This window comes from Diorhabda sublineata, chromosome 6 (genome assembly GCF_026230105.1).
Source record: "Diorhabda sublineata isolate icDioSubl1.1 chromosome 6, icDioSubl1.1, whole genome shotgun sequence".
Taxonomy (NCBI): Eukaryota; Metazoa; Arthropoda; class Insecta; order Coleoptera; family Chrysomelidae; genus Diorhabda; species Diorhabda sublineata.
The window spans coordinates 21,613,840-21,634,165 of NC_079479.1; the positions used below are offsets into that span (position 1 = coordinate 21,613,840).

The following is a 20,326-nucleotide window of genomic DNA, read 5'->3' on the forward strand; positions in this document are numbered from 1 at the left end:
CGTATATCCGTTTTAGCCCAATTCTACGGTCTGATAAAATCATACAATGAACTACATCGATATTTTCGGGGACACAGAAACTGGCCTTCCCGATCGGTCATCATCTTAAATGGAAAATTTACCTCTTTTGAAGCTTTTTCGTAAGTTCGGTGGACATCTTTTTTCTTTTAATTGATATTGTTCGTTGCTATGCTAACGCAATATTTTGTTTATGCACGGAACTGGTCTAGGCTAACTAGAAATCAATACATTGTCGTATATCATTTTCAGTTAAATAAAGCAAAGAAACGTGAAAGTTTTTATTTATTTTTTATTATTGACAGATCTGTTTCAGTGACGAAAACATATTTTAAATTTTGCAAAATGTGAGACATGTCATGGAGACAAGTATCATCCTGACTGTGTCGTTCCAACGGTCAAACATCCCACCAAATTGATGATTTGTTTATTCATCAGCGGTAAGGGCACTGGACGTCTGTACGTCCTAAATGGAACTGATTCCGCAGCTAATGATTTCTAGATAGGGAACCATTCACTTTCATGCAAGATGGAGCTCCCTATTATACTGCTCGGTCTGTTATAGCTTTTATGGTAGAAGAAAATATCCATATGTTGAATTGGCCGATATTAATCCAATGAAAAATTTGTGGCAGTTATGGGAAAAGAAGCGGCTAAAGAGGTGATCACCAACAAAACCCAGCTCCTGAAAAATCATTCATCTGTGGAATCACTATCCTCAAATGCAGGAGACAGAACAATCTTGCAGATTACCGCGCAAAACTACATTATTTTCAGTTTTCTTTGAAACTCAACAAGCATATGATTTTCTAAATGTATGCTGTTCTATTTTTTATTAAATTATACGATAATTGATTGGATAATATAAAAATAAAATATTGCCAGGGACTGTAAGACAAATTGTACTATTGGATGAGAGAGAAAGATAATCAATTTGCCGCTTTATATCTTCTTCTATTCGCTAATAAATTCCAAACTTGTAATTCTCTTCTTCTGCCATTCCTACCACTTGAAACTTCGCCGTCGTTTCGATTAAATCAAAATACAGTAGAGAGAAATAGAGACTGGTATACCGATGATTTTTCTCTCTCTCCTAGCAGTTTGGGGCCACTTGAAGAAACTCCCATACCTCGCTCTCTCTATCTTTAATATTTTCTCTATTACTGAATTACTCGTTACTCTACTAAAAATTACAGTCTTGTCTTAACTAGTCTTTAAACATAAACCATATTTAGTTTTTTGCTTTTTTTTATAATATTCGTATGTGTTTCCAGTGAAGTAAATTTTATAACTTTATTCTGAAGTACCTCTTTTTTTCGCATTTTTTTTTCAAACTGCACATAAACACAAATGGGGTGAATTGGATAATGATACACGGCTGCGTACGATTTCTGTTAATGGCATATCAAAAGATGCGTAATAATATAAATGGCTTTACGTATTTTTATTACAAAACATTATACCATTTATGAATTCTGCATATTACTTTATTATAATCTTATATATGAAATATGGGGATATTGCACTGGTTGAAGGTGCACGTAGCCTCTATCAACGCTTTATATACCTATCTTTAAGTTTACATTGTTTAAATGTTTGAAATGACGTCAGATGGGATTAAAGGATTTGTATTATCTACAGATACCGATGTAATAAACAAGTTTTTCAAGATAAAATTATCTTTTCATAGATTGTTACTCTGAAGAAATTTAAGATAAGTCACTTGAATAGAATTGGCTTGATATATAAAAAAAAACAAAACTAGATCATCGTAAAATATAATAGTCCAAGATCCCACCGCTTGATCTTGCAGGTATCTGTTTTTTTATGAAATTAATTTCAAAGGAATCTTAAGGATGTATGGAATGGATTAAGGATAGGTTGCCTTGTAAAAATTAGCCGCAATTACCTATAATTAATTTTAATGTCATTAATATACTAATATGACTTGCAGCTATATGTTTTTTCAGTCAATCTTACATTATTTGTAAGAAAATGATGTCAAAAATATAAAATAAATAAAAATAAATGAATAAAATTGGTTGTCAGTTCTCAGTCGGCCGCAGCATTAGGGTTGCCAGGTGTAAACAGGTATATTATTAATAATTAACTGCATTCACCGTTTTCTTTTTAAATTTGAACATGAAAATTCATGGTTGCCAGTTGCGCAATGGTCTCAAACAGAGGTTGCCATGATTTTTGAGAACGCTCCAGGTAAGTGGAAGCGCAAGAGAGAAGATGCACGCATTGTTACGTGGGGTTACAATAGTATAAAGTTGTGAAAATTAAGTTTTATTATACTGCACATAAACTGTATAAGTGTCGCAGCTGCCATACTTTGTCCTTATTCATCGCACGTAACAATGCGTGCATCTTCTCTCTTGCGCTTCCACTTACCTGGAGCGGTGGGATCTTATACTATAAAGAATAAGTCCTACGGATTCAGAATATGATTATTACCATACTCCATTCAATTTACTCTGCTTGTCTGTTTAGATGAGATTTTCACTTATTTTCAATCAATCTAATAATTTCAAATTATGCATACTCTTTTGATGATAATATATATAATGAAAAAATTGATGAAATATTCCATAATTACTTATCTAAATCAACTTATCTTTCTTAACAAAGATGAAAGAACTTTTGATTCCAGCTTTAAAATTTAACTAATAGATAGCGCTGCAAAGAACAAAGAAGATTTATAATTTCACCAAAAGATGGCGTTACCATGTGTTGATTGCCTGAACTAAGTTGCCTATGTTTACTCGGACTTCAGTGATTGATCCTGAATTCTAGCTTTCGCCCGCAGTGGAGAACCGATTTGTTATATTGATAAGGTAATTGAATTGTAGATAGTTTGATTTCATCCATGTAAAGAACCGGTACAGTTGGTATTTCTGTTAGCTTCGATATTAAAACCATACTTCGTATTTAGCATGATGGATAGGGATTCATGGCAAGGTAGAACCACAACGAACTCAAGGAGTCACCTTGGTATATTGAATGGGTATTTCGTCAGTACTGATAGTATTTGGACCGATTTGCAGATGTAGGTTTGTTCGCTATCCTATCATCGTGGTTGATGTTGGGTGCTGCTGCAAGACCTCCACAAGCCAAGAATGAGGTATGCTATCAAACGCTTCCTTGTAATCTATTTTATGATAAAATTGAGATAATAAGTTCTAAAGAATGGTGGTTAACTCTGCTATATCTTTTACGTTGAATTTGCGTCAATTTCATTTTGTCTTCTCAGCTTTTGTAACTATTTTCACAAAAGAGTTCGAAATATCATTAACTGAGTTTTGCTAGAAAAAACTTGTTAATTAAGTATAATTTGTTTTCCAAATTGCATTCCACTTACCTACGCTAGAAGAGCATTATAGCTTCAGAAAAGAGATATGTTCTTTTCAGGCCAGGATGTATAGAAAAATCTGTCAATCAAGCATCAAATTCACATTATATACTTTTACTATATCCTTGTAGTAATAGTTATTTATGCTACAAGTGCGAAAAGTAAGTGTTTATTGCACGCGACGTGTATGTTTCTTACGAAGCCGTTAGGCCTAGTTTGACAACACGTCGAGTGCAATAAACACTTTTAGCACGAGCTGCGTACCGTATTTTTTTCAACTTTCATGAAAAATATTTTATTTAGGTGTATTTAGGTGTAAAATAAGAAGCGTAATTTGAGAGCAAAATATTCAATAATTAATTAACATTGAGAAAGTTAGGATCTAGTAATTAGGAATATTTAAACATTATTCGTACCATTAATATTAGAAGCTAATGTATAATTTTCAATATTACTATATCTTAGTAAATTATCGGGATGTAATTTCGTGTATTTACGGTATATATCGATCAAATTTAATCCTTCTTCAACCTCAGATCTAATAAGAAAACACTTTTACAATTGATATTGAACCTACTTCTTCTAAATCTTTAATACTCAATTTTTGGAGTTTATCTTTACGACATGCCCCTGCAATGCCAAATATTGCAGTGGCCTACAACAAAGTAATTTTGAAAATGTCTCACAAAAGCTAAACAATAAATACTGACTTACTTTGTTCATCAAATACTGGAGCTTCTTTTAGATTTTTAAATGTGTGCCTTATTAAATACTTTTTGACTGAAATCCTGCAAAATTTTGCTTCATAAATGCCATTAGTTTTTTGTAATTTTTAATATTAACATCTTCTTTTGTAGAAAGGTAAGCTCTCACCATTTAGTACTCAGATTAAAGTGATGAGGGTTTAATATCTTTCGATCTTTTTGAAAAATATGCAAGAAGCACATTTTTTGTGAGATTATAACTAATTTCATATAGTTTTCTTGATTTACTGGGTAAAAAGTTTATTTGCTATTTCACTAACTTCTGGTGGGGTGCCAGCAGATTCTTCTTCATCACTATCATCTATTTTTCCAATAATATCACACATTTTGAAACTTTGATTAATTGTCAAAATTAATTTTTGGCGTATGTTTGAGGCATTTACGTTTGTGTTTATAAATTGTAATCATATGGCACTTTAGAAAAAATGCATTTCTAGTAATTTCGTCATCCAGTACATTATAAATATGATAATAAAATAAAATCCGCAATTACGGATTACGTATTATAATCTCAAAGAAAAAGGACTAAATATTTCGCTCATTTGAATGTTTATGTTTGTCTTGATCACAAACCTTTGTACTACAATGACAGGTGAGTGCAATATAGTTATTTTCCTAACAAGTGCGGAAAGTGATACTTTCCCGCACGCGACTGCAGTTGTCCCGAACGACGCGGAGCGGAGTTCGGGCAAGCGGTCAAGTGCGGGAAAGACACTTTACGCATGAGTTAGGAACATTATTTTTTCTACGACCTTATATACAAAAAAATATACCAACTCATTTTTCTGAAATTATTTTATTCCAACAAACATAATAATATACAAAACTTTAACTAAAAACTACTAATCATTATGAATATTAATATTGAAAACACAATTTGTTGTATTCTGTAGACTAGTAAGAATTGCCGGTCCAGTGGAGTTATTTGGTTTCAACTGGAAGGTAGATGACGTCGATGAGGATGGCATCGGTTGCAGTCCGCATAAAGATGACGATGACGGTGACGGCAACGGTTTTTTGTCATTTGGCAGGTAACAGCTCGGAATTAGTTTCATTTGCAGCCTTCAAAATGGCTTCGGGAAGTTCTTCGTCGGATGAATCCATTAATATTATTGTATCGGATTCAGTTCAATGTGGTTTAATTTAGAAGAAAACTGTACTTATTCGGTCACTTCCAAGACGTTCTGAACAACTTTGACGTTTTAGTAACAATTACATGGTTAAATAAAAAAATATCTGTGTAATTTTATATTTTCAAAAAATTAAAAATGCTACAAAAAGCTAGAAAAGGTTTAAATTTTATTTGATGGACTATTTCGTGAATATTTATTTACCTCTAGTAACAATAGTTATAATCTCAGAAGTAAAAAACTATCTAATAAGGTCAAAATTTGCATAATTTTACTTTCCCGCACTAGTGGGAACTAAAATGCGTGCGGGTTAAAACGCACGGTCGTAGAAAAAATATTTATTGCACTAGGGCAATAAAGATCCAATTTTTCTAGTAAATATAGATCAATAAAATTGTGTTTATTGCATGAACGTAGGAAAAAATTGTTTATGTTATAGATTTTTATGAAATCGCTTGCAATAATGATGAAAACGTATTCAATAAGAAATCCTCTCTAGGTATATAATCAATAAACTTGGATTAAAACTGTCAAGGTGTTTACTTTTAATCTTAATCGATATATTAAACACTTAGATACTACTGCAAATGATTAGTAGACGTAAGCAAATCATTTGACGCATTCTTGATATTCAAATAACTCAAATCGATTATTTAATAAACAGTCATTTTTCCTTAATTCATTAACAACTCCATCTTCATACAGGTTGACTTATGGACCTGGTGATAATATTCGGATTATAATATATATATTTCATTTCTGACATGTTTGTAGATAGATTTATGTATACCAGTAAATTGTAACTACACCGGTAGTTTGTGATAAAAGCATTTTCACTTTAGCAATAGTGTTTCGTTTTAAACGAGGGTTGATTATTAATTAAGAATAAAACCAAAATGCTAACTAAAATTTTGTTATATACGATATTTATTGCGATGTGTTCGTCCCAGAATACTTCAGGTGTTCCTGCTGAAGATCTGGAATTTCTAAGAGAATGTTTCAAGGATATTCCTGAAAATGGTAAGTACTTTACTTAATTGAACTCACATCGGAATTTTAATAATACAATGATATTAATAATTACATTGGCCGACACAGGCAAGACCTTTATTTTTAGAATGGAAATACCCGTCCAATAATACAGAGAATATTTATTAAGCCCTAACACGTACCAGTTTTCAATAACTTAATTATCTCTGTTTTCATTAGCAGGTAGGTAATTTTATAAAGGGGCGGTTAATATCGATAAATTTTACGGCCTAAAAAATACCTGAATTGTATTATTCAGAATAATAAACATAACAATAACATTAAAAATTACTATTCTCTTGAGTTTCATAGTAAGTGGTTCTCCAAAGTGATTATGAAGTCGAAAATGTCGAACCAAACGCACCGCGATTGCAAAACTTCTCCTGACAAATTTTGCTATATTTGTGGAGAATTTATGGTGAAATTGCAAACCAGGCTATTGTTCGAAAATGTGAAAAAAGCCCATTTCAAATATTTTGGTACTTTAATTGGAGACCAAGACAAGTAGTGGTCCCCCCACGCGTGCTGTGTTAGTTGTAGCGTGTCATTGGTGAAGTGGATGAATGGGAAGAAAATAAGTATGCATTTGCAATTCCAATGGTATGGCGAAAACCTACTAACCATTTTATTATTATTATACAGTTATTCTAAAAAAGGAAAGCACAAAACCAAGTATCCAAATTTGCCATCTGCTATACGACCTGTTCCCCATAACGAAGATTTACCAGTACCGATAGCGCCTTTAGATCCGCAAAATATTGTTTTAGAAGATACTGGAGACAACGTATCATCATGAAGTGCCGAAAAACAATGCATCGATCCTATTTTTACTCCAAGTACCAGTTCCGGCGAGCCACATTTGATTATTCAAAGTGAGATGAATGATTTAGCATGTGATTTGGGGTTATCAAAGCAACAGTCTGAACTTCTTGCTTCTCGTCTTGAGGAATGGAACTGTTGGTCAAAGAAACAGAAATTACGACTTTTAGAAAAACAAATGGTAAATTTTCTGCATTCTACAGTATGGAAAATTCGTTGTGTGCGATATTGAGGGTCTAATGAAGGAACTTGATATTAAGCATAATCCCAGTGAGTGGCGCCTTTTTATTGACTCGCCTAAATACAGTTTAAAAGCAGTGTTAATACACAATCCAAAGTCAAAACTATCTATACCATTTGCTCATTCTGTGAAGATAAAAGAAACTTGAGAAAATATTAGCTTACTTGTAGACAAAATTAACTACAACAAGCATAAGTGGCAGATATGTGGGGACCTGAAGGTGATTGGAACTTTAATAGGACATCAGGGAGTGTTTGCGAAACATTGCTATGGTCTTTGTCTATGGGACAGTCGGATAGTAGATTAACACTATGTAAAAAAAACTGGTTTCAACCGGTATCTCAAAATTTTAAGTTTATATCCCTTGTAAATCCCAAAAATGCCCTTCTGCTCCCCCTTCACATCAAACTTGGATTGATGCAAACCTTTGTAAAGGCTATGGATGAATAAGAAAATTGCTGGAAGATAACAATTTTGCAAAACAACTCACCAGACAGGAACTTAGAGCATGAAAGGCATTTGTTAGAGTGGTGAGGGGATTTTTGGGCAACAATATTGATGCAAACTACCAACAGTTAGTTGATTCACTTCTAGACACCTACAAATCCATTGTTACTCGAATATCATTGAAAATTTATTTTCTCCATTCCCATTTGACATTTTTTCCTGAAAATTTGGGAGCTGTCCTCCACCGTCCGGTTTTCTCTTAATTGATACTTCCTATCATTATAAAAGTCCATAAATGCTTTCTATACAAATTTTTTTCTGTAAACGGTATTTTTTGGTATGTTTGATACCAAAATTCCATTAATATTCTCTGCTTGAGGTATTTCCGTATTGTTTAACTTAACTGGCGAACACGTACCCTTACGTAGCGTGAATGTTACATTTATTGATTTGGTCTCAACTTTAATCCTCCTTTTTTGTAGCCACTCAAGATGAGTCTGGACATTTTCTGCTGCTGTTTGTAGTTCTTGATCAGTAGAGAGGATGATTGTGTCGTTAGCAAAAGTTCCTGCTGTTGTATAATGTGTCTCTGGTATATCTGATGTATACAGTATGTAAAACAGCGGGCCTAGTACGCTACCTTGTGGCACCCCTGCTGCTATAGGACTTTTCCTCAACTTTTATTTGGAAGGTTCTGTTGGTTGAGTAAGATTTTAGAAGTGGGTAGTAGTTTGGGGGAAGCGATCTTTTAATTTTGTATAGCAGCCCTTGATGCCACACTCTGTCAAAATCCTGTCCTATATCAAGGAAAACAGCAATATTCTGGGACTTTATTTATTTTCTGCGTAAGTCGGTGGCCAAATTGATGGCAAGGTATCCAATTCTGTGGAGGTCAGTCTTCAGTTATTCTATATAGTAGTAATTTTTCAAGAAGTTTGGACATTGTAGGTAGAAGGCTTATTAGACGGTAAGATAACACGTTGGTTGTGACTTTTGCCTAGTTTATCAATCAATATGATTTGAGCAGCTTTATATGATTTTGGCCAGTATTCGAGTCTCAGATTTTACATTGTGAATGTATGTTGTTAATTAAAATTTGTAATAAAAAAAATTAATATTTTCGTCAGTATTACAACCAAATCACAACATTTTGTAATATTAAATATTTGAAATGTCAAAATCGAATTGAATCGATATGTATTCGTGGCAACATAATGAAGTGAAAACATTCCCTGGGATTTGTTTTCAGTATAAACTTCTACTGATTGGTTGCCTTCAATCAAATGACTTCTAATTGATTGATTTCACTGGATATCTACTGGAGCAAAAAATTTCTCTGGCACAAAAACAATGAAAGAACTATGTTTGAGTCAGGAATAGGGGAAGAGTGAACTAAAAAAAGAAATGTAAAGCTGGCAAAAAATTTGCTTCACTCCAAATAGACTGACTAAACTTTATCAACGAGTCAGTAGATAATTGCAGATTGTGGATTGTATCCGTTCTTTTTCTCACCTAATTTTTCTCAATCTAAAATCATTATGCAATTTTTTTAGGCAGTTCCTTTTGTTATCCTCAGATCTTTAAGGTATTGATAATACAGCAATCGTCAACTAGATCATAAAATTCGTGTCATGCGCGGTTTAAATGTAATCGAGACAAACGCTCTGGCACATTCACTTATTATCCCCTCACTAGTCACATATTTTTGCCCCCTCTTCAGAAGTGCTTGGATCCCGGTATCGAAAAATTTTTTGGGCTACACCGACAGCTAAGTGTGAAGAAACTCCTTTACCTCGTCGTTATCCGAGGGCTTCTTTCAGTGGCTCAAAGATGTAGTAGCCCGTTGGTCTCAGAATACAGTACACATAATCTTACCTGCTTTGACTGGCGCCCCTCCTACTTTTTTCTCCACTCTTTAAAAGATAACTTGTTTTCGAAAGTGTAATAGTGTATTCAAAACCGTCTCTTTCTGTTTCGTATTGCATCAGCAAGCGGAAACAAATATGAATTTATATAAAATAACATTATTACTTAAAATCCTTGCTTCGGAAAAAAATACATACCGTAGTTTATATGAATTTTTTAATAAATTGAATGGAAAACAGTAAAATATGTAAAATGTGATACGATTCATAATAAATGCTGAGAGTAACCACATCTACCTTGTTTTTAACAAAGTTTTAGAATAGTATGCTGTTGTCACTTTATCTATTTCATTCAAATGTTGTTTATAGCTACCAACATATATATATATATATATATATATATATATATATATATATATATAATACTTCTATATAGACAGTGGAAGCTGTTCCGTTTAAGGAAGACAGAATTGAAACGATTTCTCTATCCTCCGAAGTTCCAGCACTCCATTCAACCAGCACTGGTCGTTTCCAGATAGAGATTTTCCTCAACGAGTTTGGTGGTTTTGTGAATGGTTAACACACCAAATGCGACAAAATTCTCAATTTTTAAATAATTTATTGTTTACGAACGAGGCACATTTTTACCTATCATACATATTGGGCTACATTTTTTGCACTATTCAATGGAATTTCTTGCACCAGTTTTCTCGAAAATGATCTTCCCAAACTATTTGAATACATCGCAATCAGACAAAACATGTGGCTTATACACGATAGAGCTCCAGTAAACTTCAGTCGGACTGCAACATTTAAATGCAACATATCCCAACAGTTGAAATGGTCGAGGAGAGCCCTAGCATTGGCCTCCTCGATCTCCAGATTTAAATGCTTATGATATATGTTCATTGAGTTACCTTGACTCATTAGTCTACATGACACAAATAGTTGATATTCAAATAGCGTTTGACACCATTAGAAATACAACTCAAATCTTTGAACGTCTACGCCAATCCAAGACATGTAGGCTACGTTCATGTATTTTACAAGAGGTGGTTATTTCCACCATTTATTATGAATCGTATTATATTTTACATATTTACTGTTTTCTACTCAATTTATTGAGAAAATTATGAATTATTGTGTTTTTTTATCTGCTGCTTTTGGAAAAAAATTTCAGAATAAGAAATATTTTTAAATAAAACAAAGATTTTAAGTTATAATTCTATTCCATAGAACTTGAACATATTGAAAAATGTTTTGATATGAAATAAAATAAGTGTTGCTAATTTTACCCTCTTATAATGTAACAGAAATATTGAAAAAATAGGTTCGACCTTTGCGAGTGCACGAAAACTACAGAATTTCAAGTTTCTACCAATACTGAAATTTTAGAGAAAAAAAAAAAATATCTCGCATGAATTTAGAAGTATGGATTCATATTATAAGGGGGAAAAAGCTTGGGCGAAATTATATTCGACCTGCTGCTTAGATGTACGTCTTCACATCATCCTAGTTAATATGTGCTATAATACTTGTCTCTAAAAAATTAATCCTTTTCAATTTAAGCCGCTACGCTTCTGTGTTGCTGGTGATCTTTTTTTTTCTGATGGGCTGCCCTAGGCACACGATCCTTTATGAAGGAATTATATATTACTGAATTGCTTAACAGGATACAAACTGTGTCCCTTTTATTAATCTGCCACACTTGAGTAAATCTCTAAGACCCAGCGCCTAAGGCAATATTAAACTAAACTTCAATTAAACGAAACTAGATGATGAAGGATGGATTTCTAATTCTCTAGATACGGAAAAAAATAATTGTTGAAATTAGTGGAGAAATCGACTAAATAGAGCAATGTATGTAAATACAATTAATTCAAAAACGACCTAGCGACCTCTATTTTTGGAAATGATATTACCGGAAACGAGAAATTTGCAAATTATTTCTGTTATTGATTTGTTTTACAAAATGCTTGTATGAAATCATTTTCCTTTAGGATTCAGTTGGAAAAGTATTTCAGTGATGTACATTCTTTACTTTTGCAGTGAAAAAAATGTTCCTGTTATTTAAATATTAGTAAGGAAACAAAATTTTGTTGACTTAATTTCAATTTATTTTAAGACTTAAGCGAAGCAATGAACGAGGGTCATATATTAGCATTAAAAAGCTGTGGCAAAACAATTACGTTTGAGCTGATTGGTAAATGATCAAATATCATAGTATCTACGTTATTTCCTTACAAAAATATTACCTACTAATTCGTTTCTATTGAATAGTCATTGGGTTATATTCAAGTTTTTGTTCCGATTGTCTCTTCTTAATCAATTTTATGTTTTCCGTTAATGGAAAGAATAAAAAAGTAAGTCAATAAAATAATGATTACAATTTGTATTATATCAGGAAAGGATAAGAACAGCCGTTTCTTTGCTTATTAAACGGGGTCACTAGCTAGCTATTTAATGGACAATTATCGAATATGCTTTAGTATAGAAGTCGGAAGTAGTTATACCAGGAATCGGCCATTCTACTGTGGAATTTTGAGAAAATTTTTTTGATTTTAATTTTAATTTAGGTACAAGAGGTGTATGAAAAGTTTCTGACTTTAAACTGAAAATGACATTAAGTTCGGAAAGATCTTTGATAGAAATTTCAGCCATTTTGGGCGCTACGCTTTTGTTTGACAATCGTATTAGTAAGTCGTTGTGAATATTTTTCATAAAATGGACAGAATTGAGTATCGAGCTGCCGTTGAATATTTTTTCCAAAATCTATGCGCCTAAGCACATTGAAGGGAGCTAGACACTGTGTTTGGAGATTGAGCACCATCCTTTACGACTGTAAAATTTTGGGTAATTGATCCAGCTTGACTAAGGACGAGCGTTGGGATGGGAAAAACTGCTATAGTCAATAAAATCATCGGGAAGTTTCTCCAAATGGTACTGGATGATCGTTGGATAGAGGCTAGAAAGATAGGTTATCGGCATATCAGAATAGAGCATTAGCCATATACTCAATGAAGAATTCTCCATCCATAAGCTATCCACGAGTTGGTTGCCACGATTGTTCACTCTGGACCAAAAGGCCTCAATGATACGGTGAAAACATAAGTCAGCATTACACTACTGAAATAAAAAAAGGTCAAGATAGTGTATTGCTCTCAATATGACAAAGATTGTTTCATCGGCCTGAGAAGCGACGGCGATTGTTCTCCAAGATAGATAAAAAGCGCATGCGTAATCCAGCTTAACGGTGCAAATTGTGTATAACTTGAAAATAGTTATTATTATTATTGTTTCTATAAGTAAAGAATTATTATGAATAAAAGTAGTTAATATGTGATGTTATATGTGGAAGTAGTATATAAGTCACCATCCCTAGACAGCAGCGCCGCGCCATGGCTATTTCAAGAACTTAAAACCTAGACAACATGAGAACCACACCGCTTTATAGAAATTGTTCTCGATTTCAAGACCGGTGTGTAAGATCATAACTAAATACTGACATCTTCAGATGGAGGCCAGACAACGTTCTCAGTGTCGAGATATCTACAATTTTATTTTTAGCAAATAATACTTAAATCTTTTTAATTTTTTGTTTACATGGAAGGTATCAAATCTAAATATGAATAAAAAGCGCGCTTAGCCCTTAGAAATATTAGTAAAAAACATTCCAATCCTGATGTATTTTATATCTGGATATTTATGATGTTATTCACCATTGGTAAAGGTTACTTTCGTAACTTAAACATCTCAATATAAAGTAATTTGTTTTTATGGATTAAGGATTAGCTGTTACTACTAAAAACAAAATAATAAATCATAATATATCGTTAGGAAAAAATATATTTACTCCATAGCGACAAATATTGACAATTATCTAGTATGTTCAAATAATGTTTTTACCGAAGATTAAAATATGATTTAAGTAAAAAATGATTATTTAATCATCACGGATTAATTTCTTTAGTTTTTCTATCGATGTGGGACAGATAAACAATGTCCTTGGTGTGTTTCTATATGAAGGATTCATAAACAGAAATTGTTGAGGATATTTGAAAGAATCCAAGAACTACTACTGTCACCTACACTACTCAGAATAATCAACGCATTTAACAAATTTTGTGGAGTGAAAAATATTCATTAACTAATCACGGATCGATTGTAACTAGCCATTGAGGATGTTGTCATCGACAAAAAGGTCGATTTACATCACGCTCTTCAGAGGAGTTGTTATTCAATATTAGTCGAGGCATTAGCCAGGAAAGTTTCCTCCTTTGAAGAACGTCTGGTTGTTCGTTCATTGGTATGAAGTGATACGATTTTCAAGTTATACACAATTTGGCACCGTTAAGCGGTATTATCCATCTTGGAGAACAATCGCCATCACTTCTCAGGCCGATGAAACCATCTTTGTCATCTTGAGAGCAATACACTGTCTGGACAGTAGTGTAATGCTGACTTATGAATTGACGCAAAAAATCTGACTTATTATATTTTCACCGTATCATTGAGGTCTTTTGGTCCAGAGTGAACAATCGCGGCAACCAACTCGTGGATAGCTTATGGATGGAGAATTCTTCATTGAGTATATGGCTAATGCTCTATTCTGATATGCCGATAACTTATCTTTCTAGCCTCTATCGAACGATCTTCAGTACCATTTTGAAAAACTTCCCGATGATTTTATTGACTGTAGCAGTTTTTGCCATCCCAACGCTTGTCGTTAGTCAAGCTGGATCAATTACCCAAAATTTTACAGTCGTAAAGGATGGTGCTCCATCTCCAGAAATAGTGTCTAGCTCGTTGATGTTTCGACTTATTTCAGTCTTTTTCAAAATATTATGTTTCTGTTTCAAAATTAGTTTAATCGAAACGTCAATTTCTATCTTTCTTTTAAAAAATTATTTGAAAAACTAATTTTAAAACAGAAGTGACCTAAAATCAAGAATAAACGTATATAAAAGGTCTAAGAAATAACAAATTGAAGAAATTTATATATATATATATATATATATATATATATATATATATATATATATATATATATATATATATACAAACATTATAGGAATTCAGAAAATTTGGCGGTACTAAGTTCCCCGGGTCAGCTACTCACATACATATATAGATACATTCACTTTAAATAGCTTGAAAAATAATCATTTTAAATTCACGAAAAAAAGTGCGTTATATACATAGAAGAAATTTTTAAAAATCGAAAAACTGTCTCAAAATAAGATATCCTTCAGTGGGATTGTATTCAAGAAGAGACAACCAATGTTTGTCTAGAAGTCGAATAATTTCAATATTCTTGATATAAAAAGTATTAACTAAAACAATATAACTTTCAGTGAATAGTCACGTTTTATCTGAATGATTCGAATTAAATCTAAATAATTTCAGATCAAAATTCAACAGTTAAAATATTTCCAATAATTAGTGAAACATGTGCCGCCTTATCTTTTTAATCGCTCAAGTTATCCTATTAGGACTTATCCACTCACAATATTCAAAAAACTCTCGCTCGCTGTTTCTTATCCATAAAAATTAGCTACTTCAACTTGTATTCATTATATCATTATATTAAGTATAACCTATTACGAAATATAAATTGACAATTATCTTAATCCTCTGCACACAATCAACACGTAATTCGTTTCGATAATTGTAACTATGAACACCAACATATTAAAAAATTTGCATTAAAAAAAATGCCTTCCAATCTAATTTCGTTCCCGTAGCTCTTAATAAAACTTTTCATGTATTCCCTCATAAGTCCATACGTAGGTAGTACAAAAATATCCATCCATTGTCAATCTGAAATATAGAGAGTGTTTCAAAATTCGTGCGACAAAATCCAGGAAGTGATTGCTGGTATGATATAAAAATATGTCTTTCCTATAACAAAATTTCCTCAGCACACCCTTTTCCGAGATATAATCCTAGAAATTTGATGGCTAAAATTGAGTTCTTATTTTTTTCTAAAATTTCATGTTACTAGAAACTTGAAATTCTGTAATTTTTGTGCACTCTGCACAACTTTTTTTCAAGATGAAGCTTAAAATCCTTGTTTTATTTAAAATTATTTTCTATTCTTAATTTTTTTCCCCAATAACTGCAGATGTAAAATATAATACGATTCATAATAAATGCTGGATCTAACCAACCCTAGCCAAAATACATAAACATCTTACGTGCCATAGATAGCCGTACGTTCAAAGATTTAAGGTGTATTTCTAATGGTGTCACACGCTATTTGAATTCGATTCTTCAAATCGTTGATATGAACTATGGGAGTTGTGTAGAATAATGATTTAAGGTAACCCCATAAACAGAAATCACAAGGATTTAACTCTGCAGATTGAGAAGGCTAATGTGATGGTATATTTCCAATCCAATCCAAAGGTTGAAATATTTTGCATCTAAATGTTGCCTAGCAATTCGACTAAAGTGTACTGGAGCACGATCGTGCGTAAATCACATGTTTTGTCTGATTGTGATGTATTCAAGTTGTTCGGGAAGAAACTTTTTCCCATGTAAGAAATTCTATTTATATTTGCACGACTCTGTTGCCATTTACGGGATTTATATACTTACATTGATAGTTGTCTTATATGTCTGATTCTACGTAGATGAAATCATTATTTTCTTTTTTCAGATAGAAAACAAGTGCTGTTTCATCATTTATTTTTGGGATATATACTAAAGAATCCGGAATTGGAGCCAAAAGTATGTAAATGTATAAATTCACACTTACAATTCATTAACAAATTGGTAATCTCACTCATTTACAAGGTGTACACTAGAATAAGAAAATGTGTATGTAGAAATTGGTGCTCTACAATTCGTAACGATTTTGAATCCGTTGAGATAAAGATGCGCCAAGTCGGAACGGGGATATTTAGGGTAAACGAAAAGGTAGTCCAAGTACATAATAGAACTCATGACGGATTCGTTAAGAGTTTTACCCGGAATTTAGTATCCACTCCACTTAGTAATGTTGGAAAATCCAGAAATTAAAACCTAAATTTCTAAATCCTTTGGGTTCAGTTAGGTTGGGTTACCTAACCATAATTCAAAATTTTATAAATAATACAGATCTTTTAAAAACTGAACAAAGAAAATATTTTTTTATTGGACAATTATTTAACTAATAACGTGATTACATTTGAATCTGAAATGAATTTAGATTGTTTAAATAACTCAGCAACATTTTACATTGATGACACTTTTTTATGTGAATTTACATATATTTTACTTTTATTTTCTATTTCATAATTAAAATCCCCAGCTACATAATCTTCCGTCACGAGTTGTCTAATCTTCATGAAAACCACGATCACGAGTTGGCCCATTGTAACAGAAGTTAAAGTTTTATGGCGGGTGTTAGAATCATGAGCTGGCGCATGCCCGGGGAAATTACGTAAATTGTTGATTAGAAATAAACGAAATGTGCAGTGATAGCCTTAATACTTCGATTGGATTTAAAACACTAGTAGGAAAGTAGTGTGACCATTCTTCTTGGCCGAAGACAGTCTACAGTCTACAGTATATTCTTTAGCAATGTCTTCAATCTCTATGAGTTTCTTCTTTGTATAATACTCTTCGAAATATGATACGAGGTGTTATCTAACACAATTACATTATTTCCATGAGGTACTAATACCAGTTTTTCTTTGAACCAAATATCCTGGTGGTAATCTGAAGGCTATCCTTAACATGCTTCGAACTTAATAATGATGTATCATCCACAACCTTGCTTCCCACCGCAATGTAATATACATATGCGGAATAGAATGATTTCGTTACACATTTACAATTATCATTCGTCGAGGATTCAAGAACAGTATCGTGGCTCTCAAACCATGTATCATCCAAGTATAGGTTTGTCTTTTTTCATTACAAGTGCTTCTTGATTATTGTTAAAAAATGTCATAACATCATTCTTATCAACGGACGCTATAGATATTTTGGAATTAGATGCCAGTCGTATTGATAAATTGTTTCCCACAATAAAATTATTTAGAAAATTATCTCTTTAGATGTTATTTTTAAATAATTTAACAGTTTCTTCTTATCTCCCAATGGATTTTCCTATTAGCATCCTTTCATTGTATCTAGTTAATGGAAATCCACAATTAGTAACAATTCCATGAGTACCTATATGTAATGTAATAATTGATTTCAAATTTCTTCCGAGAAGCTTCCGCTGTAGAGTTTTCCGGGGGACCTTAAAGGTTTCCGCGGCCATTTTAAGGACATACCGGCCCTAATGACTTCTACTGGAGGTTTTCGTCGGTATAATTGTTATAATTTTTTTACCCTGTCGTTTGTCTGCACCATTTTGAGTCAATGTTTACTTGCAAGAAACGACACACAACTGGAGAATAAAAAAAAAGGAAAAAATAACAAGAACAAAAAAGCTACAGGGCTGCCCAAGTAGCACTGGTTTACGGTACGTCACATGCTCGTCTGATGTTTCCGCTTCTTTCCTAGTCTAATAGTGTTTTATCCGAGATATGCTTGAGAATTTAACTAAGTTACGATTCAATAGAATATATAAGAATTTGAAAAATGTTACAATACGTGATATTATCTTAAGTATCATTGAACTGTAACACAAAACTTTTAGCATCGCTAAAGTAAGTGAATAGTCTGAAAAGGAGACTGAAAATGATTATGGGAAAAAATGTTTTGTGTCTTTGTTAGATCGAAAACTTTGCAAATAACCCTTGTATCTATATTTCATTAATAGAGCCTAACTCCATATTTTTTAAAACGAAATCACACTCATTAAAAGCATCCTAATACTCGTTTTCTTTTTCAGGGATACAATCTGGATAAAAATGCAACATTGAAAGTATACGATATTTTCTTGAACAAATTCCGAAGTAATCAAGCATTTTCAACAATTTGTTTCGCTAGTGGAACTTGTATAGATCCGTCTGATTCAGGAATATATCCGTAGATGTGTGAACCAAATAGAGAGCCATACAAATTTATTATAAGAATGTTATATTTCTGGATAACTTCCAATTAAAATCTTTTTTATAGTCTTATTGAGAAATTTTTTTTTCATTCACTTCTAGATTCTATATTACTTTGCAATTTTTGTAAAGCTCCGCGATCAAAATATATCATATGTTGCTTCATATATATATATATATATATATATATATATATATATATATATATATATATATATATATAATAATATATATATATAATAAAAATTTAAGTATATTTTATGTTGAAAATATATATAGAAAGTTTATAAATTCATGTATCAAAATTCAGAGGGTGGTTGCTTGTATGAAATTGAAATGGGTCTTTCCTATAACAAAATTTCCTCAATCCACCCCTAGTTAGAAAATTGAAATTCTGTAATTTCTGTGCAATCACAAAGGACTAACCAGGGAAATTTTTTAATATTCCTGTTATATTATACGGGGGTGAAATTAGTAGCCCATACTTTGTTCCTTATCAAACTTTTTTCAAGATGAAGTTTTATGAAATAAAATTATACCTTAAAATCCCTGTTTCATTTGAAAATATTTTTAATGTTAAATTTTTTTCTAAACCAATAGTTGCAAATGAAAAAAATAAACACTAAAATCTATCTATATTTTGATAAACACTTAAGAAAAAGTTTAAACGTCAAATGTTATCTTTCTTCCGAACATTATTGAAAAAACTAATTTTAAAACAGATGAGACCTAAAATCAAGAACATTTAGATGCATTTATACATAACTTCAATTAACAACCGAGATCGAGGAAAATAATAGAATCAATTTTCTTAATGTCACATTATATAAAATTAACAATAACATAAAAACATAATGGTATACGAAACCAACTTGGTCCTCAAGATATTTAAACTTCAATTCGTGTCATCCTATGACACAAAAAAGATCAGTGCTAATAAGTTTGGCTGATAGATCTATCAACTATCAGATCCTGAATTTAGATGTTTAACTATTCAAAAAGCAAAAACTGCATTCAAAGAAAATAATTATTCGGGAAAAATGATAAACAACATATTCAAGAAAAGGATAAACAGATACTACAATCAATTGAGATACAAAACATAAAACATTTTCCCTTAGTTGTCATAAAGGACATAATACGTTATCCAAATATTTCACTAAATTAAAATCTAAAACACGAAAAAACAAAAGAAGTAATATTATATATGAAGTTCCTTCTACTAATTGTGTTGCTGTCTACATATGGCAGATTTATCTCAGTATTTAGAAAATAGACTAAGAGGTAATCAATACGATAAAAAAATAGCACTAACGAACCATGAAATATCAAAAAAAAAACATAAATCCAATTGCCAGTGCCAATATATATCATATTTTGATAAAGATTAAAAATTAGTCGAAAAGTCAATTTTTATTTTCCTTTTTAAAAATTATTGAAAAAACTAATTTTGAAACAGAAGAGACCTAAAATCAAGAAGATTTAGAAACATAAACATATCAAAAGGTCTAAGTAATATGTATAAAGAAATATATATATATATATATATATATATATATATATATATATATATATATATATATATATATGCATCTAAATGTCTAAATGTTTTTGATTTCTGGTCTTCTGTTTTGATAATTTTTAAAAGATAAATTTTGACGTTTCCAC

At 31.9% G+C, this 20,326-nt stretch overlaps 1 protein-coding gene across 1 annotated transcript; it reads left to right on the forward strand.

Annotated features, from left to right (window-relative positions):
* Positions 1 to 5,860: 5,860 nt before the first annotated feature.
* Positions 5,861 to 18,730, forward strand: LOC130445927 (uncharacterized). Its single transcript, XM_056781828.1, has 3 exons — positions 5,861 to 6,287; positions 16,330 to 16,400; positions 18,499 to 18,730. The coding sequence occupies exons 1-3, from the start codon at positions 6,164 to 6,166 to the stop codon at positions 18,637 to 18,639; spliced, it is 336 nt and encodes a 111-aa protein (XP_056637806.1). The 5' UTR covers positions 5,861 to 6,163; the 3' UTR covers positions 18,640 to 18,730.
* Positions 18,731 to 20,326: the final 1,596 nt, after the last annotated feature.